Source organism: Salmo salar, chromosome 07 (genome assembly GCF_965601325.2).
Source record: "Salmo salar chromosome 07, fSalSal1, whole genome shotgun sequence".
In the NCBI taxonomy this organism is placed as follows: Eukaryota; Metazoa; Chordata; class Actinopteri; order Salmoniformes; family Salmonidae; genus Salmo; species Salmo salar.
The window spans coordinates 59,275,658-59,296,079 of NC_138297.1; the positions used below are offsets into that span (position 1 = coordinate 59,275,658).

At 47.2% G+C, this 20,422-nt stretch overlaps 1 protein-coding gene across 2 annotated transcripts in view; it reads right to left on the reverse strand.

The window, feature by feature from the left end:
• LOC106609608 (exocyst complex component 4) overlaps positions 1-20,422 on the reverse strand; it is a 260,309-nt gene that overhangs the window by 213,733 nt on the left and 26,154 nt on the right. For both annotated transcript variants that reach the window (XM_045722267.2, XM_045722266.2), the window contains exons 4-6: positions 18,560-18,753; positions 16,055-16,164; positions 10,994-11,240 (exon numbers count right to left, since the gene is read on the reverse strand). In XM_045722267.2, the coding sequence (XP_045578223.1) occupies positions 10,994-11,240; positions 16,055-16,164; positions 18,560-18,753 (551 nt within the window). The remainder of the gene's footprint in view (positions 1-10,993; positions 11,241-16,054; positions 16,165-18,559; positions 18,754-20,422) is intronic.

A 20,422-nucleotide genomic window follows, 5' to 3' on the forward strand; every position in this document is an offset into this window, starting at 1 on the left:
CAGGGAGGGATTATGTTATGAATGGTTAGGGACAGGTAGACAGACAGGGAGGGATTATGTAATGAATGGTTAGGGACAGACAGACAGGGAGGGATTATGTAATGAATGGTTAGGGACAGACAGACAGGGAGGGATTATGTTATGAATGGTTAGGGACAGACAGACAGACAGGGAGGGATTATGTTATGAATGGTTAGGGACAGGTAGACAGACAGGGAGGGATTATGTAATGAATGGTTAGGGACAGACAGACAGGGAGGGATTATGTAATGAATGGTTAGGGACAGACAGACAGGGAGGGATTATGTTATGAATGGTTAGGGACAGACAGACAGACAGGGATTATGTTATGAATGGTTAGGGACAGACAGACAGACAGGGAGGGATTATGTTATGAATGGTTAGGGACAGGTAGACAGACAGGGAGGGATTATGTAATGAATGGTTAGGGACAGACAGACAGGGAGGGATTATGTTATGAATGGTTAGGGACAGACAGACAGGGAGGGATTATGTTATGAATGGTTAGGGACAGACAGACAGACAGACAGACAGACAGACAGACAGACAGACAGACAGACAGACAGACAGACAGACAGACAGACAGACAGGGAGGGAGGGATTATGTTATGAATGGTTAGGAACAGACAGACAGGGAGGGATTATGTTATGAATGGTTAGGGACAGACAGACAGACAGACAGACAGACAGACAGACAGACAGACAGACAGACAGACAGACAGACAGACAGACAGACAGACAGACAGACAGACAGACAGGGAGGGATTATGTTATGAATGGTTATGGACAGACAGGTAGACAGACAGGGAGGGATTATGTAATGAATGGTTAGGGACAGACAGACAGGGAGGGATTATGTAATGAATGGTTAGGGACAGACAGACAGGGAGGGATTATGTAATGAATGGTTAGGGACAGACAGACAGGGAGGGATTATGTAATGAATGGTTAGGGACAGACAGACAGGGAGGGATTATGTAATGAATGGTTAGGGACAGACAGACAGGGAGGGATTATGTAATGAATGGTTAGGGACAGACAGACAGGGAGGGATTATGTTATGAATGGTTAGGAACAGACAGACAGGGAGGGATTATGTTATGAATGGTTTGGGACAGACAGACAGACAGGGATTATGTTATGAATGGTTTGGGACAGACAGACAGGGAGGGATTATGTTATGAATGGTTTGGGACAGACAGACAGACAGGGATTATGTTATGAATGGTTAGGGACAGGTAGACAGGGGACACACTTGCTCACACACACACAGCCCCCCCACCAGGTTCTGACCTTTCACATGTTCTCTTCCCTCATCCCATGTGATGAATCTTTGGTTTTACAGAGCAGAGAGAGAGAGAGCCCCATTCCCCTCGTTATCTCACACAGCAGGCCATTCTAATAGATCTTCTCAATTCCCTGAAATCCTGCTCCTCATTTCCCAGAAGGATGGAACACACGGACACTCAGGTGATGGACGGCAGAGAGAGGGTCTCCGGATGTGTGTGTGTGTGTGTTTAGCATGCAGTGTGAGGTGGGCTAGCTGGGACCCTAACTCACCCAGGAGAATGGTATTTATTGTCGCCTGGAGTGTCTTCACAGGAACCATTACGCTAAGTGACTGTGCCAGGTCATCACCCCGACACACACAACACTGGCTATATATGATCAGCCATAGTCCATAACCTGGCTAGTTGCATCATCAGACATACTGTATGTACCAGGGTAGCAACATTCCCAGGATTCTAACCCGGATTTCTAGAAAACCTGGGAATTTGGGGAAAGTTATCAGAATGTTGCAAGTCTAACCAGGATAAACACCAACAGATCTTCAATATGACAATCCAATATGTCTGTGACACCATCTGGGTAGCTATCTTACTGCCCCCATATCACCATGTCAACCAAATTCCTCTACTATTAGATTAGAAGAAGAGACAAAGCACAGGAAATAGGCTCTAGATCAGTATTCAAATCAAAGAACTGCACAGTGAGGATGTTTTACAGGAACCCTTTAGAGATGCTGTGCAATACGCTGGGCATTGTCTACTGAACAGCACCATCTATGTGTTGCTCATTATGCCAGACAGAACACCTTGATACACTACTTCTATAGGGGTTTCCGTAGCAACGGGCCTCAGCTTGAACTTGTGTGTGTGCACAAACACAAGTACATACACACACTAAAGTAAAAAGGATATGGAGAAGGTGGGGTTGAAAACAAGCTGCACTGTGTTGTCCTATACTGGAGTCAGATCAGATTCAGCACACGATGGGAGCCAAGGCCTGACCCAACATCTCTGACAGAATAACAACACAGTCTCTTTTAAATGCTACAACATCAATGGACTGTGTGTGTGTGTGTGTGTGTGTGTGTGTGTGTGTGTGTGTGTGTGTGTGTGTGTGTGTGTGTGTGTGTGTATCTTGGCATGTTTATGTTTAAAGCAGCAGTGTGTCTGTTTTTTCATGGTCGATGGCAGGTGTTGTCCCAAATGTCCTGCCTCTACTGTGTTTAACCTGTTGGGGATAGGGGGCAGTATTTGCACGGCCGGATAAAAAAAACGTACCCGATTTAATCTGGTTACTACTCCTGCCCAGTAACTAGAATATGCATATAATTGTTTGATTTGGATAGAAAACACCCTAAAGTTTCTAAAACTGTTTGAATGGTGTCTGTGAGTATAACAGAACTCATATGGCAGGCAAAAACCTGAGAAGATTCCAAACAGGAAGCGCTCTCTCTGAACATTTCATGGCCTTCTTGATCATCTCTAACCAAAACAGGGGATCTCTGGCATAACGTGCCATTTTCTAACGCTCCCATAGGCTCTCAGAAGGCGCCAGAACGATGAATGGTGGCTTTGCAGGCCCTGGCTGAAAAACATTAGCGCATTTGGTAAGTGGTCGATCTGAGGACAATGAGACTGGAGGCGTATGCACGAGCCGACACCATGTTTACTTTCTCTCTCTTTGAACGAAAACAACGACTCCGGTCGGAATATTATCGCTTTTTTACGAGAAAAATAGCATGATTTTAAACAGCGTTTGACATGCTTCGAAGTACGGTAATGGAATATTTTGAATTTTTTTGTCACGAAACGCGTCGGGCGCGTCACCCTTCTTTACCCTTCGGATAGTGTCTTGAACGCACGAACAAAATGCCGCTATTTGGATATAACTATGGATTATTTGGAACCAAACCAACATTTGTTATTGAAGTAGAAGTCCTGGGAGTGCATTCTGACGAAGAACAGCAAAGGTAATCAAACTTTTCTAATAGTAAATCGGAGTTTGGTGAGTACCACACTTGGTGGGTGTCAAAATAGCTAGCCTGTGATGGCCGGGCTATCTACTCAGAATATTGCAAAATGTGCTTTCACCGAAAAGCTATTTTAAAATCGGACATAGCAAGTGCATAAAGGAGTTCTGTATCTATAATTCTTAAAATAATTGTTATGTTTTTTGTGAACGTTTATCGTGAGTAATTTAGTAAATTCACCGGAAGTGTTCGGTGGGAATGCTAGTCACATGCTAGTCACATGCTAATGTAAAAAGCTGGTTTTTGATATAAATATGAACTTGATTGAATAAAACATGCATGTATTGTATAACATAATGTCCTAGGATTGTCATCTGATGAAGATCATCAAAGGTTAGTGCTGCATTTAGCTGTGGTTTGGGTTTATGTGACATTATATGCTAGCTTGAAAAATGGGTGTCTGATTATTTCTGGCTGGGTACTCTGCTGACAAAGTCTAATGTTTTGCTTTCGTTGTAAAGCCTTTTTGAAATCGGACAGTGTGGTTAGATTAACGAGAGTCTTGTCTTTAAAATGGTGTAAAATAGTCATATGTTTGAGAAATTGAAGTAATAGCATTTCTAAGGTATTTGAATATCGCACCACGGGATTACACTGGCTGTTGAGTAGGTGGGACGCAAGCGTCCCACTGGCCCAGAGAGGTTAACACCTGATTGGCTGTCTGACTAAACGTCTGACAATCCCTGGTGTTGCATAACGTCCCAAAAAAGTTGTCCCCTCCCTTTTGCCCTTGTTCACTCCCCTTAACAGATCAGAGACTAACTGGGTAGGTGTTAAAACTTCACCAAGTTTCTTCCATATTGACTAACTGGGGTAGGTGTTAGTTAAATCTCTACCTAGTTTCCTCTATATTGACTAACTGGGTATGTGTTAAAACTCTACCTCATTCCTCCATATTGAGTAACTGGGTAGGTGTTAGTTAAAACGACCTAGTTTCCTCCATATTGACTAACTGGGTAGGTGTTAGTTAAACCTCTACCTAGTTTCCTCTATATTGACTAACTGGGTAGGTGTTAGCTAAAACTCTACCTAGTTTCCTCCATATTGACTAACTGGGTAGGTGTTAGTTAAAACTACCTAGTTTCCTCCATATTGACTAACTGGGTAGGTGTTAGTTAAAACTACCTAGTTTCCTCCATATTGACTAACTGGGTAGGTGTTAGTTAAAACTACCTAGTTTCCTCCATATTGACTAACTGGGTAGGTGTTAGTTAAACCTCTACCTAGTTTCCTCCATATTGACTAACTGGGTAGGTGTTAGTTAAAACTACCTAGTTTCCTCCATATTGACTAACTGGGTAGGTGTTAGTTAAAACTACCTAGTTTCCTCCATATTGACTAACTGGGTAGGTGTTAGTTAAAACTACCTAGTTTCCTCCATATTGACTAACTGGGTTGGTGTTAGTTAAAACTACCTAGTTTCCTCCATATTGACTAACTGGGTAGGTGTTAGTTAAAACTACCTAGTTTCCTCCATATTGACTAACTGGGTAGGTGTTAGTTAAAACTACCTAGTTTCCTCCATATTGACACTCTACTACCTAGTTTCCTCCATATTGCCTTCACCTATCCAGTCGTGTCAGATCCGTGAAGGGGAAGGGGAGTAAGCAACTAGGAAAGAGGAGAAGGAGATAACCTTTCTGGAATGAAATGCAGCCAAGGCCTCAGCACTAACCTAAACCCAGTAGTCACAATGCTTCAGGACAGGTGAACCAACGACCACCTCTTGAAACGTGGAGAATGGCTAGGATTAGAGGGCACAACTTACACACACAGACACCGTGAAAACAGACGGAGAGAAAATGAGAGAAACTGAGGCCCAAAAAAACAAGTGTTCATCTCAACTGAAAGTAAGTGCTTTAAGTGCTGTCATTATATCCCTTCTCTTCCAGTATCTTGTGATTTCCTTTTTTTTTCTGCGGAGTAAATGAATGCTGAGGGAAAAAGCAGAGGCTGGGTCTTGGCTTTCTGGATTACTCCATTTCCTTAAATGAGAGAGTTATGAAAAACGTGCGGGGAAACAGCTGGAAATGATCCAATGGGGTACAATAGAGGTGGAGGAGAAAACAGTGAAACAGCTAGCAATGAACGGACTGAGGAGATGGAGAACAGAGGAGACTGAGGAGAGGGAGAACAGAGGAGACTGAGGAGAGGGAGAACAGAGGAGAGGGAGAACAGAGGAGGCTGAGGAGAGGGAGAACAGAGGAGGCTGAGAACAGAGGAGGCTGAGGAGAGGGAGAACAGAGGAGGCTGAGGAGATGGAGAACAGAGGAGGCTGAGGAGAGGGAGAACAGAGGAGGCTGAGGAGAGGGAGAACAGAGGAGGCTGAGGAGAGGGAGAACAGAGGAGGCTGAGGAGAGGGAGAACAGAGGAGGCTGAGGAGAGGGAGAACAGAGGAGGCTGAGGAGAGGGAGAACAGAGGAGGCTGAGAACAGAGGAGGCTGAGGAGATGCAGAACAGAGGAGGCGGAGGAGACTGAGAACAGAAGAGGCTGAGGAGAGGGAGAACAGAGGAGAGGGAGAACAGAGGAGGCTGAGGAGATGGAGAACAGAGGAGGCTGAGAACAGAGGAGGCTGAGGAGATGGAGAACAGAGGAGGCTGAGGAGACTGAGAACAGAGGAGGCTGAGGAGAGGGAGAACAGAGGAGGCTGAGGAGAGGGAGAACAGAGGAGGCTGAGGAGAGGGAGAACAGAGGAGGCTGAGGAGAGGGAGAACAGAGGAGGCTGAGAACAGAGGAGGCTGAGGAGAGGGAGAACAGAGGAGGCTGAGGAGAGGGAGAACAGAGGAGGCTGAGGAGAGGGAGAACAGAGGAGGCTGAGGAGAGGGAGAACAGAGGAGGCTGAGGAGAGGGAGAACAGAGGAGGCTGAGGAGAGGGAGAACAGAGGAGGCTGAGGAGAGGGAGAACAGAGGAGGCTGAGGAGAGGGAGAACAGAGGAGGCTGAGGAGAGGGAGAACAGAGGAGACTGAGGAGAGGGAGAACAGAGGAGACTGAGGAGAGGGAGAACAGAGGAGGCTGAGGAGAGGGAGAACAGAGGAGGCTGAGGAGAGGGTGTGCTTAAGTGTTTGCTTTATTAGGGTTTCCACAATGAGATGCGGAGAGAGAGGGAAGAGAGGATAGAGACTAATCAAAAATCATTTTCTAGCAGTTCACTCGCTCCCAAAACACGCTTGTCGTACTCACTCTGTCTAAAGCTGAAGAGCTAGGATAGAAAAGCCCAGGATTCAAGTGAAACTTGTCTCCTTCTTGCCTGATGGTTTGTTTGCTTATTAGTGATGGAGACACAGACCCATACAGTACCTCTCCTCCACTGTTCCTACCTCACCTCAGACCCATACAGTACCTCTCCTCCACTGTTCCTACCTCACCTCAGACCCATACAGTACCTCTCCTCTACTGTTCCTACCTCACCTCAGACCCATACAGTACCTCTCCTCTACTGTTCCTACCTCACCTCAGACCCATACAGTACCTCTCCTCCACTGTTCCTACCTCACCTCAGACCCATACAGTACCTCTCCTCCACTGTTCCTACCTCACCTCAGACCCATACAGTACCTCTCCTCCACTGTTCCTACCTCACCTCAGACCCATACAGTACCTCTCCTCTACTGTTCCTACCTCACCTCAGACCCATACAGTACCTCTCCTCCACTGTTCCTACCTCACCTCAGACCCATACAGTACCTCTCCTCTACTGTTCCTACCTCACCTCAGACCCATACAGTACCTCTCCTCCACTGTTCCTACCTCACCTCAGACCCATACAGTACCTCTCCTCCACTGTTCCTACCTCACCTCAGACCCATACAGTACCTCTCCTCCACTGTTCCTACCTCACCTCAGACCCATACAGTACCTCTCCTCTACTGTTCCTACCTCACCTCAGACCCATACAGTACCTCTCCTCCACTGTTCCTACCTCACCTCAGACCCAAACAGTACCTCTCCTCTACTGTTCCTACCTCACCTCAGACCCATACAGTACCTCTCCTCCACTGTTCCTACCTCACCTCAGACCCATACAGTACCTCTCCTCTACTGTTCCTACCTCACCTCAGACCCAAACAGTACCTCTCCTCCACTGTTCCTACCTCACCTCAGACCCATACAGTACCTCTCCTCTACTGTTCCTACCTCACCTCAGACCCATACAGTACCTCTCCTCTACTGTTCCTACCTCACCTCAGACCCATACAGTACCTCTCCTCCACTGTTCCTACCTCACCTCAGACCCATACAGTACCTCTCCTCCACTGTTCCTACCTCACCTCAGACCCATACAGTACCTCTCCTCCACTGTTCCTACCTCACCTCAGACCCATACAGTACCTCTCCTCCACTGTTCCTACCTCACCTCAGACCCATACAGTACCTCTCCTCCACTGTTCCTACCTCACCTCAGACCCATACAGTACCTCTCCTCTACTGTTCCTACCTCACCTCAGACCCATACAGTACCTCTCCTCCACTGTTCCTACCTCACCTCAGACCCATACAGTACCTCTCCTCCACTGTTCCTACCTCACCTCAGACCCATACAGTACCTCTCCTCCACTGTTCCTACCTCACCTCAGACCCATACAGTACCTCTCCTCTACTGTTCCTACCTCACCTCAGACCCATACAGTACCTCTCCTCCACTGTTCCTACCTCACCTCAGACCCAAACAGTACCTCTCCTCTACTGTTCCTACCTCACCTCAGACCCATACAGTACCTCTCCTCCACTGTTCCTACCTCACCTCAGACCCATACAGTACCTCTCCTCCACTGTTCCTACCTCACCTCAGACCCAAACAGTACCTCTCCTCCACTGTTCCTACCTCACCTCAGACCCAAACAGTAACTCTCCTCCACTGTTCCTACCTCACCTCAGACCCAAACAGTACCTCTCCTCCACTGTTCCTACCTCACCTCAGACCCAAACAGTACCTCTCCTCCACTGTTCCTACCTCACCTCAGACCCAAACAGTACCTCTCCTCCACTGTTCCTACCTCACCTCAGACCCAAACAGTACCTCTCCTCCACTGTTCCTACCTCACCTCAGACCCATACAGTACCTCTCCTCCACTGTTCCTACCTCACCTCAGACCCAAACAGTACCTCTCCTCCACTGTTCCTACCTCACCTCAGACCCAAACAGTACCTCTCCTCCACTGTTCCTACCTCACCTCAGACCCAAACAGTACCTCTCCTCCACTGCTCCTACCTCACCTCAGACCCATACAGTACCTCTCCTCCACTGTTCCTACCTCACCTCAGACCCATACAGTACCTCTCCTCCACTGTTCCTACCTCACCTCAGACCCAAACAGTACCTCTCCTCCACTGTTCCTACCTCACCTCAGACCCATACAGTACCTCTCCTCCACTGTTCCTACCTCACCTCAGACCCAAACAGTACCTCTCCTCTACTGTTCCTACCTCACCTCAGACCCAAACAGTACCTCTCCTCCACTGTTCCTACCTCACCTCAGACCCATACAGTACCTCTCCTCCACTGTTCCTACCTCACCTCAGACCCATACAGTACCTCTCCTCTACTGTTCCTACCTCACCTCAGACCCAAACAGTACCTCTCCTCCACTGTTCCTACCTCACCTCAGACCCATACAGTACCTCTCCTCCACTGTTCCTACCTCACCTCAGACCCATACAGTACCTCTCCTCCACTGTTCCTACCTCACCTCAGACCCATACAGTACCTCCCCTCTACTGTTCCTACCTCACCTCAGACCCAAACAGTACCTCTCCTCCACTGTTCCTACCTCACCTCAGACCCATACAGTACCTCTCCTCCACTGTTCCTACCTCACCTCAGACCCAAACAGTACCTCTCCTCCACTGTTCCTACCTCACCTCAGACCCATACAGTACCTCTCCTCCACTGTTCCTACCTCACCTCAGACCCATACAGTACCTCTCCTCCACTGTTCCTACCTCACCTCAGACCCATACAGTACCTCTCCTCCACTGTTCCTACCTCACCTCAGACCCATACAGTACCTCTCCTCCACTGTTCCTACCTCACCTCAGACCCATACAGTACCTCTCCTCCACTGTTCCTACCTCACCTCAGACCCATACAGTACCTCTCCTCCACTGTTCCTACCTCACCTCAGACCCATACAGTACCTCTCCTCCACTGTTCCTACCTCACCTCAGACCCATACAGTACCTCTCCTCCACTGTTCCTACCTCACCTCAGACCCATACAGTACCTCTCCTCCACTGTTCCTACCTCACCTCAGACCCATACAGTACCTCTCCTCCACTGTTCCTACCTCACCTTAGCCAGTGAGTTGGACAAAACTATACACCCAAAGGCCTTGTTTGAAAACCCACAATATATCCTTCCTTCCCTCCTTGAAGAAATCACAAATTCCACATGATTAGATAGGTAAAAATTGAGGGTTTCACTTCATAGCTCTCACCTATCCAGTCATGTGAGATTAGTGGTCACTTCAAGGAAGGAAAGATGCATTTCATTTTCACATTTCCTAACAGGGCCAATGTCCCCAAACCCCGTCCCCTTATTTCTTCTCCTCCACCCACACCTTTTCTCACTGAATAACCAAAGCCATTTCCCCCCCTCTTTCCTCACCTGGGCTGTCACTCTGTGGCCAGGTTCTCTCCTCTCTGGTAGGCATGGTCTGCTATCCCACCATCCACCCGTACCCTCCACCCCTACCTGCATCCCGCCTTCCCTCCACCCCATCCCTACCTCCATCCCACCTTACAGCCTTCCCTCCAACCCTACCTGCTCCCTACCTGCATCCCGCCTTCCCTCCACCTCCCCCCATCCCACCTTACAGCCTTCCCTCCATCCCTACCTGCATCCCTACCTGCATCCCGCCTTCCCTCCACCCCATCCCTACCTGCATCCCTACCTGCATCCCGCCTTCCCTCCACCTCCCCCATCCCACCTTACAGCCTTCCCTCCACCCCTACCTGCATCCCTACCTGCATCCTGCCTTCCCTCCACCCCATCCCTACCTGCTCCCTACCTGCATCCCGCCTTCCCTCCACCTCCCCCATCCCTACCTCCATCCCACCTTACAGCCTTCCCTCCACCCCTACCTGCATCCCTACCTGCATCCCGCCTTCCCTCCACCCCCATCCCTGCCTGCATCCCGCCTTCCCTCCACCTCCCCCCATCCCTACCTCCATCCCTACCCCTATCCCTACCTCCATCCCACCTTCCAGCCTTCCCTCCACCCCTACATGCACACATCATCCCACCTTCCCTCCAACCCTACCTCCATCCCTACCTGCACCCCCCCATCCCACCCCTCTCCTACCTGCATCCCACCTTCCCTCCACCCCTCCCTACCTGGGCTGGCTCTCTGTGGCTAGGTTCTCTCCTCTCTGGTAGGCATGGTCTGTCATCCCACCATCCACTCCTACCACCTTCCCTCCATCCCTCCACCCCTCCCTACCTGGGCTGGCTCTCTGTGGCTAGGTTCTCTCCTCTCTGGTAGGCATGGTCTGTCATCCCACCATCCACTCCTACCACCTTCCCTCCATCCCTCCACCCCTCCCTACCTGGGCTGGCTCTCTGTGGCTAGGTTCTCTCCTCTCTGGTAGGCATGGTCTGTCATCCCACCATCCACTCCTACCACCTTCCCTCCATCCCTCCACCCCTCCCTACCTGGGCTGGCTCTCTGTGGCTAGGTTCTCTCCTCTCTGGTAGGCGTGATCAGCTATCTGGGTAGTGGATCTCTTCAGTATCTGCTTCAGCTCAGGCTCCAGGCGCTCCATGATGGCCTTGACAGCCTCCGGGATCTTCTTGAGCTTGGCCAGGCCTTTGATGAGGACGCCCATGAACTCTTGGGTGTTCTCCTCCGGGTGCACGTCAGGGTCCTCGCGGGCCTCGTGGTGCGCCTGCAGCTCACGCACTGAAAGAGGGAGTGACACAGAGTGAGAGAGAAGTAGAGATGGATAGATAGAAAACATGGGAAGTGATGGAGGGAGAGAGAGATACTAGAGCTACAGGATGTGGTACTATTTGAAAGCCATCATACTCATGAAACTTCCTAGAGACACACATGAAAGAATGAGTTGTTATAGTTGTAACCATCACCATCCATCTTCATAAACATCATCCTAGTCCTACTGTCATCTCTCTCCTCTCAATGCCATGTATTATCATCACCATAACAACCCCGTACAGCTCACCACTCACTACTAGGCTTTCAAACTCTTCCTCGTCATCAAACTTGTGAGTGTTTGGATCAAATGAAAACATCCCCACAACACTTCTTCACCTTTACCTCCCTGATCAGCACCTCAACCCCCTCCCTCTCTCCCTCTCTCCCTCTCTCTCTCAGACCTCGCCACATTAACTTGCTAAATTGAGAGTAACAGCAGGGCTACGTTCTAATTCCAATCTGATGAAACAGCCTCCGTTTTCCCTTCAAAGCGTTGTAAGCGGGGTACGTTAAGAGAGTTAATGTTTATGTGACGTTAATAGACTATTTCTCCTGCCAGCGACTGTAGTTTTTTCACGTCATAATCACTACAATTACCAGCTACTAAATGATGTGCGCTGAGGCCATTAGACGAAGCAGCGTTGTCGACAAAAGCTGGAGAGTTATGCTGTCGTCATCGCGGCACATGGCACTTAGCACGCGGCGCCGGCTAATTGCTTGCGTTTTGCCGTAATAATGTGAGAGGGAAGTGCAGTTAGCGCAGGGAAATGACTTAGGCCCTGGGTGTGAATTAAGAGGCTTCTCTCTCTCTCTCTCTCTCTCTCTCTACCCGAGTTAGTCAACTGACTCCCCCACAAACAGCAGCAATTATAGGGGAGAGAGTGATCAGTTGGATGGTAGGCTCAGAGGTGGAGACAGGGGGTTGGTAGAGGGTAGATTGGCAGAAGGACAGGGGTATGGGGAGGGGTTAGGTTTTTCTAAGGCTGGCCTTGCGACTGTATTGGGGGTGTGGCTGGCATAAGGACAGAGGTTAGTGGGGCAAGGAAGAGTGGGGGTCTGGTAATGGCATAGGGACAGAGGTTAGTGGGGCGAGGAAGAGTGGGGGTCTGGTAATGGCATAGGGACAGAGGTTAGTGGGGAGAGGAAGAGTGGGGGTCTGGTAATGGCATAGGGACAGAGGTTAGTGGGGCAAGGAAGAGTGGGGGTCTGGTAATGGCATAGGGACAGAGGTTAGTGGGGAGAGGAAGAGTGGGGGTCTGGTAATGGCATAGGGACAGAGGTTAGTGGGGAGAGGAAGAGTGGGGGTCTGGTAATGGCATAGGGACAGAGGTTAGTGGGGAGAGGAAGAGTGGGGGTCTGGTAATGGCATAGGGACAGAGGTACGGAGGAGGGGCTATGGAGCTGTAACAGACACAGTACACCTGCAGCTAGCAGTAGGCTGGCTAGCTGACCAGGTACCGGGGCAAATCTGACCTGACAGGGAAGGAGGGTTTAGGCTTGCATTCAAACAAACGCGTTAGGATGGGTTGAGTGGGTGGGTGGGTAGCGCCTGGGAGAAAGTTGCAGAGAGAGAGAGATTAGCTAGATATCAAGAAAAAATAACTAGACCAGAGAGAAGCTTTTCTTTTTACCTTTATTTAACTAGGCAAGTCAGTTAAGAACAAATTCTTATTTACAATGACGGCCTAGGAACAGTGGGTTAACTGCCTTGTTCAGGGCAGAACGACAGAATTTTTTTTACCTTGTCTGCTTGATCTTGCAACCTTTCGGTTACTGGTCCAACGCTGTAACCACTAGGCTACCTGTCGCCTTGGGCATCTTAATCATCTTGTTTGTGTTTTCGCAGCTCCACAGCCAGGGAATGTTATCAACACACTATAACAAACTCCACAGCCAGGGAATGTCATCAACACACTATAACAAACTCCACAGCCAGGGAATGTAATCACCACACTATAACAAACTCCACAGCCAGGGAATGTAATCAACACACTATAACAAACTCCACAGCCAGGGAATGTTATCAACACACTATAACAAACTCCACAGCCAGGGAATGTAATCACCACACTATAACAAACTCCACAGCCAGGGAATGTCATCAACACACTATAACAAACTCCACAGCCAGGGAATGTCATCAACACACTATAACAAACTCCACAGCCAGGGAATGTCATCAACACACTATAACAAACTCCACAGCCAGGGAATGTTATCAACACACTATAACAAACTCCACAGCCAGGGAATGTCATCAACACACTATAACAAACTCCACAGCCAGGGAATGTAATGACCACACTATAACAAACTCCACAGCCAGGGAATGTAATCACCACACTATAACAAACTCCACAGCCAGGGAATGTAATCACCACACTATAACAAACTCCACAGCCAGGGAATGTTATCAACACACTATAACAAACTCCACAGCCAGGGAATGTAATCACCACACTATAACAAACTCCACAGCCAGGGAATGTAATCACCACACTATAACAAACTCCACAGCCAGGGAATGTAATCAACACACTATAACAAACTCCACAGCCAGGGAATGTAATCACCACACTATAACAAACTCCACAGCCAGGGAATGTAATCACCACACTATAACAAACTCCACAGCCAGGGAATGTAATCAACACACTATAACAAACTCCACAGCCAGGGAATGTTATCAACACACTATAACAAACTCCACAGCCAGGGAATGTCATCACCACACTATAACAAACTCCACAGCCAGGGAATGTTATCAACACACTATAACAAACTCCACAGCCAGGGAACGTTATCAACACACTATAACAAACTCCACAACCAGGGAATGTTATCAACACACTATAACAAACTCCACAGCCAGGGAATGTAATCACCACACTATAACAAACTCCACAGCCAGGGAATGTAATCACCACACTATAACAAACTCCACAGCCAGGGAATGTAATCACCACACTATAACAAACTCCCCTGTAGACGCTGTATTACCAGAGGTAACTGTTCCACTGTGGCCTATGAGCATAATGAATGTTATCCACCCCACTGTGCTGACAGGAATACATGGTGACTAATGGGAGATATAGAGGGGTGGCAGCTGATTATGATGTTATGAAAACGTATGTACTAGTATGATAACGCCCTAATAATGCTGTGATGTATGAACGAGTATGATAATGCCCTAATAATGATGTGATGTATGTACTAGTATGATAATGCCCTAATAATGCTGTGATGCATATACTGGTATGATAATGCCCCAATAACGATGTCATGTATGCACTAGTATGGACTGATAATGCTGTGATTTGTCAGTACGATAATGTCCTAATAATCATGTCATGTATATACTAGTATGATAATGCCCTGATAATACTGTGATGCATGTACTGGTATGATAATGCCCTAATAACGCTGTGATGTATGCACTAGTATGGACTGATAATGCTGTGGTATATGCAAGAGTATGATAATGCCCTAATAATGATGTGAATAATGTACTAGTGTGATAATGCCATAATAATGTTGTGATGTATGTACTAGTATGATAATGTCCTAATAATGATGTGATGTATGTACAAGTATGATAATACCCTGATAATGCTGTGATGCATGTACTGGTTTGATAATGCCCTAATAATGCTGTGATGTATGCACGAGTATGATAATGGACTGGTAATGTTGTGAGGTACAGTATGTACTATTATGATAATGGACTAATAATGTTGTGATCTAGAGTATGTACTATTATGATAATGGCCTAGTAATGCATGTACTAATATGATAATGCCCTGATAATGCTGTGATGTATGTACTAGCATGATAATGCCCTGATAATGCTGTAATGCCCTAATGCTGTGATGTATGTACTATTATGATAATGCCCTAATGCTGTGATGTGTGTACTATTATGATAATGCCCTAATGCTGTGATGTATGTACTATTATGATAATAGCCTAATAATGCTGTGATGTACAGTATGTACTATTATGATAATGGCCTAATAATGCCGTGATGTATGTACTGTGCTGCAAGGAGGAGGAAATACGAGGCATAGATGGAAGCGGGGAGAAGGTGCGTGTGTGCATTAGTGCTTCTGTGTGTGTGCATGTGTTTGCTGGCGTGTAAATGCCATCAGTGGAGTGTGTGTGAGAGGCAGTGTTATGTATGAGGTGTGTTGAGCCTGCAGCGTTCTCTGGTACACACCTCTAATGACATGCTAATGGATGTAATAACTGCAGCAGTACAGATCCCTGCTAATGATTTCATTATCACTAGGAGCATCGGCAGAGTGGAACGACAGTAGAACACTAACCTGACAACTCTACCACTGTGCTATCCAGGAGACAACTATGTCCAATAGTTCTCATCACGTCTCTACAGTATCTCTCTCCATCTACACCATGTTCTCTTTTCTATCCATCTCAACTCCTCTCCCTTTCTCTTTTCCACTCAATATCCAGTTCTCTCCAGTTTCTTCCCCACATTCTCACTGACGCTCTATCCTTCCCCACCCCTCTGTCCCCGCCCCTTCCACTCTCTGTCCCCGCCCCTTCCTCGTCTCCCACCCCCCTCTTCCTCTCTTGTCCAGTAGTATTCCTAAAGCCATTCTACTGGTGGTAATGAAGTAAGGTCAGCACAATCAATTGCAACAAAACATTACTTTATTAGGTTGGTATAGTGTGCAGGCCCTCATTTACATTTAGTACTGCTGTATTCAGCCAAGCAGCCATGCATAATGGATGTGTGTTGGACTACCAAGGCAACTTACTGCTGGTGGTCCCTGGGGTACTGAACTGGGAGGAGTCCATCAGCTTGCGAGGGGTGGACAGGCTGCTGACGTCCAGCTGGGGCAGAGGGGATGTGTCTTTGGTTGTAGAGCTGGGGAGAGTTGAGAAGAGCAACATCAGTCACCATCATCATCATCGTCATCCTCGTTATAAAATTACAATTCAGTAAATAACAAAAAAAATCCATTTATTTTCAATGACTTCTCACTAAACTGAAAAGTAGAAGCTACTTATTTCAGAATGTTAAATTAAAATCACTTCCTGAATTGACTGGCTTCAATTTGAATTGAGCCCAACCCTGCTATCCACAACAACAACAACATTCACCTGAGAGACAAGCAGAGCTTTATAATGAACCTGTTAAAACGTCTTAGGGATCAAATCCCTTTTACGGGATTGATTTGACAACATCCAGTGAAATTACAGAGCGCCAAATTCAAAAAACAGAAATACTCATAATAAAAATTCATAAAACCTACAAGTGTTATACATAGGTTTAAAAATGAACTTCTTGTTAATCCAGCCGCTGTGTCAGATTTCAAAAAGGCTTTACGGCGAAAGCATAACATGCGATTATCTGAGGACAGCGCCCAGCACACAAAACCATACAAACATTTTCCAGCCAAGTAGAGGAGTAAAAAAAGTCAGAAATAGTGATAAAATTAATCACTTACCTTTGATGATCTTCATATGGTTGCACTCACAAGACTCCATGTTACACAATAAATGTTCGTTTTGATCGATGAAGTCCCTCTTTATGTCCAAAAACCTCCGTTTTGTTGGCGCGTTTTGTTCAGTAATCCATTGGCTCAAAGGCAGTCACAACAGGCAGACCAAAAATCCAAATAGTACCAGTAAAGTTCGTAGAAACATGTCAAACGATGTTTATAATCAATCCTCAGGTTGTTTGTCGTCTAAATAATCAATAATATTTCAACCGGACAATAGTGTCGTCAATATAAAGGAAAAACAACGAAAGGCGCACTCTCGGTAGCGCGCAAACAGCTCTGGGACTTTCCACTGTCCACTCATTGAAAGTGGTCATTCTCCCTCATTTTTCAGAATAAAAGCCTGAAACAATGTCTAAAGACTGTTCACATCTAGTGGAAGCCACAGGGAACGCAATCTGGGTCATATCCCTTTAAATTGTGGATAGGCTTTCAATGGAAAAACACCCATTTCAAAATAATGGCACTTCCTGGATCGATTTTCCTCAGGTTTTCGCCTGCCATATCAGGTCTGTTATACTCGCAGACATTATTTTAACAGTTTTGGAAACTTTAGAGTGTTTTCTATCCAAATCTACCAATTATATGCATATCCTAGCTTCTGGGCCTGAGTAAAAGGCAGTTTACTTTGGGCACGATTTTCATCCGGACATGAAAATACTGCCCCCTAGCCCAAAGAGGTTTTAACAACCTGGATTAACAAACAGAGTCAGCCATGTACCAACCTCCACACAGTGTTGAGTGTAGCCCTGACCTGTACCTCCAGACAGTGTTAAGTGTAGCCCTGCTTAGTGAGTGTTGAGTGGAGGTGGGTTGTTCTTACCAAACCTCCACTATACAGGAGCTTTAACCTGTCACTCTAAAACCCCAACTAATACATCACTCTACAGAACGTCACAGCACAGACACCACACTTCTGTACACACAACAATCACACACAGAAAAAGACACCAATCACACACACGCCAATAAAGATACTACACACACACACACACACCCCTAGCATGAATTAAACAAACATCAAAACAACAGGCTTCATTGCTGGAGAGGTGGGTGACCTGCATCAGCCTAATGTGTTGTGATGCTGCATCTTGGTATAGGAATCAGCATGCAGGTGGCAGCCGTCGCTCCACACAGCATTCTAACGTGTCCCAAATGGCACCTTATTCCTTGCATAGTGCACTACACAGTGTATTACTTTTTAAAGTAGTGCACTAAGTGGGGAATAGGGTGCCATTTGGGACACACCCATTGGTGTTGGTATGATAATCCTCCCGACGCTAATGTAGGTTGTGACGCGGTCGTCGACTAACCAAAACCCACATTATCATTCTACAGAGCATCATCTTTGGTCTCCCATGAATGAATCAGATGTGTTTGCACTAAGTGGTGAGACAGGGACGTTGTCTTGTCACTAGAAGTTTAGACTAGCTAATGTAAACACTGAGGGACAACACATGTAGCGTAGAACTGTGCTGTGTGGGATTAGAGGAGTGGAGGTTGAAGACTGACTTGTCTCATGTTATGGTATTTCATTTAATGATTTCAACCAGTTTCCCCCCAATTATACATTTACTTCTAACGCAGAGTGAACACCCATACAGACTCCCAAAGCTTTTATTTTGAAGTGAAAACGACTACTTCCAATCTCTACTGAGATCTGGTGTTTGAGTCCTTGCCCTACTATTCTAGAATACGGCAAATGATGAACATTACATTCCCTCTGTTGACTGCACCCCCCTTCTCCAGGCCACTCACCCCCCGTGGCGTCCCTGGTTCTTGTCCTTGTTCTTGGTCCCCAGGCGGCTGGTAGACTTGATGTAGAGGTGCCGGTGCAGCTCGTCGATGAGGACCACATGGATGTTGAGCTTCTTACTGTGGAGCTCCAGACGCAGGTCCCCCAGACCCTCCACCTGCAGCAGGGGGCCCTCCAGAGACTCCACCGCTGACACCTGCACGAGGGGGACCACAGGAGACACACCTGAATAGATCTATACACCTTGGAATGTAGGGGGAGACCTGAACACAGCTCCAAGTACCTGATGTATTATCCACTAGTACTCACTGTATATCTGAATACACCTGACAACACTTCAGAATACAGTATTTTGATGGGGACCACAGGGACATGTTTATTAGGGCATGCAATGGAAAACTGTTTAAAATGTAATCAATAATGAATCTAAATCTTCACAGTCATAAACAAGATGTGGATATAATTGGCTAGTTTAATTGGTACCTAATGGACTTGAGTATTTAGAGAAAGCAGTTTATTTGAACTGTAAATCTGAACCGTGGGTTTCTGTCCACACATTACACCTCACAGGCTGTCAGACAGGTTGTTAGACCGGTTACTACACAGACAAATAATACAACACCAACAACACCAATATAACTACAGTGTATCCTCTGTGTTAACACTGCTGCTGTATGTACAACATTCAAAATGTTTTACATTGTAGTCATTTAGCAGACACTCTTATCCAGAGCGACTTACAGGAGCATTTAGGATGAAGTGTCTTGCTCAAGGGCACAGACAGATTTTTCACCTAGTTGGCTCGGTGTTTCGAAACAGCAATCTTTCAGTTACTGGCCCTACGCTAGGCTACCAGCCGCCCGAAGTGCCCACTGCCCAGCCCCCACTGCACACAGCCCCCACTGCCCAACATAACAGCATTTTTGGGGAAAACTTTAGGAATGCAGACTATGCACCCAACGCCAAACTACATCCAGCCTCTCCTCTTTCAAAGTTCCTGGCTTTCTCTCCGTCCGTCCGTCCGTCCGTCCCTCCCTCCCTCCCTCCCTCCCTCCCTCCCTCCCTCCGTTGGTCCATCCGTCCGTCCCTCTCCTTCTCTCCGTCCGTCCGTCCCTCCCTCTCCTTCTCTCCATCCGTCCGTCCCTCTCCTTCTCTCCGTCCGTCCGTCCCTCCATCCATGTCTCTCTCCCTCCCTCCCTCCGTCTCAGTTTTCATTAGCATTGTGGTTATGGCGTGTTTATATTTAATAAATCTTCATGGTGGTAAATTAGTGGTTTTTATTAGAGTGGGCTAATGGCTGGATGATAGCGCTCCAGAGAGCCATCACAGACTGTGTGTGTATCACCGGAGCTGGACAGACGGGAGGAAAGGAAGGGAGGGCCATAGGTCAAGTATGTGTTGATGCAAATCAGCGCAGCATTAGCCAAAAGATGTGCTAATGCTGTGCATGATCAACCCCCGTCAGCTTAATAGAATAACTCTGCATGCCTCTGTGTTCCTCACTGTGTGGTGGACGGTACACGTTGGTGTGTGTGTGTGTGTGTGTGTGTGTGTGTATGCATATACTGTAACTAACTGTGAGTGGGTGTGACCGATGTGTATGCGTCTGTGTGTATGTCTATAAGTACGTGTGTGTCAACAGTCCACAAGTGCGTGCGTGCGTGCATGTGTGTATACCTTGTGTGTGTGTCCTTGAGTGTGCGTGTATGTCCGCAAGTGTGTGTGTGTGTGTGACTCATTACCAGTGGGCCGGGATGACAGAAGAAGGCTGGTTAACATCGTTAGGGAGCCCGGGCTGTCAAGCTAATCAACTATACGAGGCTTCCTGAGAGTTAGCAGGATGGGGAGAGGGAGAAGAGGGGGAC